At 36.7% G+C, this 4,639-nt stretch overlaps 1 protein-coding gene across 1 annotated transcript in view; it reads left to right on the top strand.

The window, feature by feature from the left end:
• Positions 1-4,639, top strand: part of mymx (myomixer) — a 60,597-nt gene that overhangs the window by 20,690 nt on the left and 35,268 nt on the right. The window contains exons 6-10 of the mRNA XM_016544907.1: positions 461-544; positions 927-1,045; positions 3,087-3,201; positions 3,382-3,459; positions 3,593-3,708. Coding sequence (XP_016400393.1) covers positions 461-544; positions 927-1,045; positions 3,087-3,201; positions 3,382-3,459; positions 3,593-3,708 — 512 coding nt within the window. The remainder of the gene's footprint in view (positions 1-460; positions 545-926; positions 1,046-3,086; positions 3,202-3,381; positions 3,460-3,592; positions 3,709-4,639) is intronic.

Genomic DNA, 4,639 nt, shown 5'->3' on the forward strand with positions numbered 1-4,639 from the left:
ATATATATATATATCTATTTATATACACACACACACACACACATATATATATAAAACCCTTATATGTGGATATGTGTGTGTGTGTATATGATATTTTATATGAATTTTTGAATGAATTTGTGACATTTATTTTAGTATTTACAGTAAGTTTTGAAAAACAATTTATAAAATGTTTGGTTTGCAACACAACATAGAATGACCCATGTACATTTTCACATTGAAATATTTGTTTCCTTGTGGGATTTTGGTCATATTAATCTTTCTTGCTGTTTTCCTTCACTCGTTAATCTTCGGCCTGCTTTGCATCTGCATCCAAGAAGCCGAGGTGTTAGTTATCAAGTCTGTTTTACATCTCACCATGGTAGCCAGGCTCATTTAGAACAACAGTAGCTGTATTCAAAGAAAATAATCGCTGGACTACAACAATTCAGGGCTGTAAAGCTTTTATACGTGTCAGCAGGAGCAGGAACAATCGCTGGCCAACATCCTTGGGGAAAACACTGACAAGATGCAGCTTACCAGGAAGATACTGGATTTGAAACAGGTGGGTGATTCTAGACAGCAAACACTGAAATTGCTGCTAAATTCTCAGCAGGCCTCAATTATCACTACTGGAAAACAATTGGCTTTTTTGAGAGTATCTGTTTTATCGTCCAATTTAGTACCATTGTTTACCTGTATGTTAGCAAGTGCTTCTGATTTGCAATGCAGGCCGTCATTGCACATATAGGCCGTCATTCATTGTACTTTCTCACAGATGTCACTGCTTCACTAGCAACCCTAAAGCCAATTGAAACAGCCAGTTGTACTTTTAGGGTGGGGGATATTAGCCAAAAATGCGATCCAAGCACCTGGAAGAAATATGGCTTGGTTAAATGTAAGATCATTAGAGCTCAGGAAACCTTGTGTGTCTGACTTTCTTTCAGGATGAGCAGCTATATCATAATCTTCATGAGGAGATCAATCATATGGCCCTCAGACTGGAAAAACAGGGAAAGACTGAAGGAAAGACCATCTCAACCCGCAGGAAACATATCAACAAAATGTTAGTGCATTAATAATAATAATTAGCAATTTAATAATCATTTGAATAATTATATATATATATATATACAGTGGAGATCAAAATTAGAGGACAACCTACAATTTCCTAAATTTCAAGGTCACTGCTTAGTCGTATTTGAAGTTAGCATATTTCATAAATTAATTGTATTCTGAAGCACAGTATAAACAAACTTAAATGAGATATTTGAAAAAGAACTCTGATCAAAATTAGAGAACACTTTCAGATACCTCCAAGTTATTATCTTGACAAACTCTGTTTAACTGGCAGCATTCCTCTAATTTTCACTGAGATTGGTAGATGGCGGGCCGCTCTAAGGTGACTAAAAGCCTGAGACAGGAGGCAGTCCAGATGAAGACCAAAGGGACGACCCTTTCAGAAACTGCATGAGAAGTTTGTCATTCCAAATCTGTGATTTCTCGAGTATTGCAGCTTTACAATGACACTAATTCATTCAAGTCCCCCCAAAAAGGCTGGTCGTCCACATAAGACAAATGAAAGAGAGGACAGGATAATGCAGAGACTCTCAATGGGGAATCGGTTCAGCACTGCAGCTGGAATTGCTCGTCAGTTCAGCGCTGATCAGGGTCTTGATCTGTCTCGGCTCGTTTAAGAGAAGTCGGACTGAAAGCACAGTCTGCAGTGATCAAGCCTCTCATCAGCAGAAAGATTCAAAAGGCTAGACTCACCTTTGCTGAGGAGCATGTTGTGTGGAGAGAGGAAAACTGGTCCAAAGTTCACTGTAGTGATGAGAGCAAGTTTAATTTATTTGGGTCTGATGGGAAACATTATGATCAGCGTCAAATGGTGGAAAAACTGAAGCCAGAGTGCGTAAAGAAGTCAGTGAAAGCTGGAGGAGGAAGTGTGATGGTTTGGGGGATGTTTTCTGCAGCAGGAGTTTGGTCTCTTATACAGATACATAGCAGGTGAATGCAAATGTTTATCAGAACCTCCTTCAGCAACATGCAGTTCCTTCCCTGCAAGCATCTCCCAATCAGCCAAAGACAATGTTCCCATCACACTGCAAAATGGGTAAAGCAGTTCTTGAAGCTGAAAACACTGAAATAATGAAATGACCGGCCCAGAGTCCTGATCTGAATCTCTGGAAAATCCTTGGCGACAAAGTTCTGGCTAAGAAACCCACTACAGTCACCGAACTATAGAAGAGACTGGAAGAAGAGTGGAGCAAGATCACAGCAGCGCAGTGTGAGAAACTAGAGATGTGCTGAAGTCACTCAAAGCAGGGCCTCGACAATTCCTACTGATTTCTGACAGCTGTAACCCTCCAAAATATCAGTCGTAATCTTCTTTCATGCTACAGTGGTTCTTGTACTCTGATTTTGATCACTGTGTTTCCACAAAATAAAGATTTTTGTTGAAATGCCATGATTATTTTGTTAAACATGTTAGTATAACAGTGGTCTACCTACAGCTAATATTCCTTCAAAAATTGAGTGATGTAGATTAACATTATTTCAGAAAAATCAAGTATTTATAGATTGTTCTCTAATTTTGATCGCCACTGTGTGGTGTATACACACACACACACACACATATACATATGATATATATATATATACACTTGTCGTAATCTTCTTTTGTGCTGCAGTGGTTCCTGTTCTCTCATTTTGATCACTGTGTTTCCACAAAATAAAGATTTTGTTGAAATGCTTTGGTTATTTTGTCAAACATGTTAGTATAACAGTGGTATACCTACAGCTAATATTCCTTCAAATTTTGAGCGATGACGATTAACAATATTTCAGAAAAAATCAAGTACTTATAGAATGTTCTCTAATTTTGACCTCCACTCTATGTATACATACATATAATTATAATTTTTGTATGTATATATTATATAAATAAACAAATACATGCATAAATATACAAAAAAATATTCAAAGCTAATAATAATATCACATCATTATATGAATAATTAAATAATGCATACACAAATAATAATAATTACTCAAATAATTATAATTTAACAATCAAATAATTTTTTTATTTATTAACTACCTAGGTGGCTGAAGGCCCAGTCGCACCTGAAAGAATATCAGGAGAATCTCCAGCTCGCCCTCGAAGTCTCGTCCTTCTACCAGCAGGCCGATAACATTGTCTGTTCCATCGACAACATGGTAGTCATTTAGCTTCATTGTGCTATTTCTGTTCAAACCCCGCAGGAAACCCCGTATCTGTGGCGTTTCGCTTCGACGTGTCCTTTGATGCGAATATAACCCGACTGTGTCTGTTGACATGCTCATGTAATCTAAGAATGTTATTTACGGTTTGCTCTCCTTTTTTAACTTCTCATCCAGAGAAAAAGCCTCTCTGCGAGCAACGGAGTGGAAAACGCCAGAGACGGGGAAATCCGGGACGTTGCCAGTCAAATCATGGTGTGCGATCCAACATTCACATCCCATTATAGTCACACGCTTGACCCTAAACGCGTTAGTTCACGGTCCAGCTCTGTGTCAAACACCGTCCTGACGGCCGTGTTTGTTTTCCTGTCGTTCTGTGTGGTTTCAGATGCTGGATGTGAGCGTTTCCCAGCTCTCCAACCTGCACCCGGCGCTGGCGGCCCGCGTCGCACAGAAGCAGAGCGAGGTGAAAGACTGCTGGGCCATCCTCCAGAAGATTCTCAGGTAACTCAGACCAGCAGAGTTATAAACCACACAAGCCCTACGGTGTCCTCTCAGGGACAAGAGCCATTTCCCTCCGTAATGGGCTTTCCACAGAGCCGAAGGCGCTTTCCACAATCCTGTTTTTGTTGCATTTGTATTCCCCACCAGCAACCGCATGGGACTCGGCCAGGAAACCGCTTCCAAATGATAATTAGATGCATATAAAAGATGTGTGCTTATTTTCATAATGCCACCAATTACTGATCTGAATTTCTCCTTCTGTTTAGTGTAACGCTTTGAAACACTAAACACCAAAACAATATCGAATTTAGTTGGAAACGACGCTTAAACTCTCTTTTTTTTTTTTTTGCAATTTGCTCAATGAATCCAAGTTTGAGCTTGTTTTGTGTTTTATTGCTCCATCATCTAAAGCGTCCGTATTGATTTCATCATCGTTTGAGGTTTAAATGTCTGCGATTTGTGCTCCCCAGCCCAGTTAGTCAAATAAATTATGTAATTAGAGGAATTTATTTGTTATATTAAATGTGTAAGAGTTTATTTGGGCAATACAGATGTTTAATCAAAATGAATGCATAAGTTACTAATGGTAAAATAATACATTTTTGAATTTCTTTTTTTAGTAAATTATAAGTATTATTTAAATAATTATTAAATAATACATGTATAAATATTCATGTAATTATTAAAATAATTATCAAATAGCTAATAAGAATATAAATGATAATATTATATTTTTAAATAATTAAAATACAAATATTTTAATTATTATATTTTATAGTAATTATAATTGTTAATGTTATATAAATAATAATTACTTTATTACTATTTAATAACTACATTTTAAATAAATACATATATATTTAAATATTCATATAATTATTCAAATAATGATTAAATAGCTAATAAGAATAATAAAATTAACAATGTTATT

The sequence above is a fragment of the Sinocyclocheilus rhinocerous genome, unplaced genomic scaffold, assembly GCF_001515625.1.
Source record: "Sinocyclocheilus rhinocerous isolate Xijiao unplaced genomic scaffold, SAMN03320098_v1.1 scaffold790, whole genome shotgun sequence".
In the NCBI taxonomy this organism is placed as follows: Eukaryota; Metazoa; Chordata; class Actinopteri; order Cypriniformes; family Cyprinidae; genus Sinocyclocheilus; species Sinocyclocheilus rhinocerous.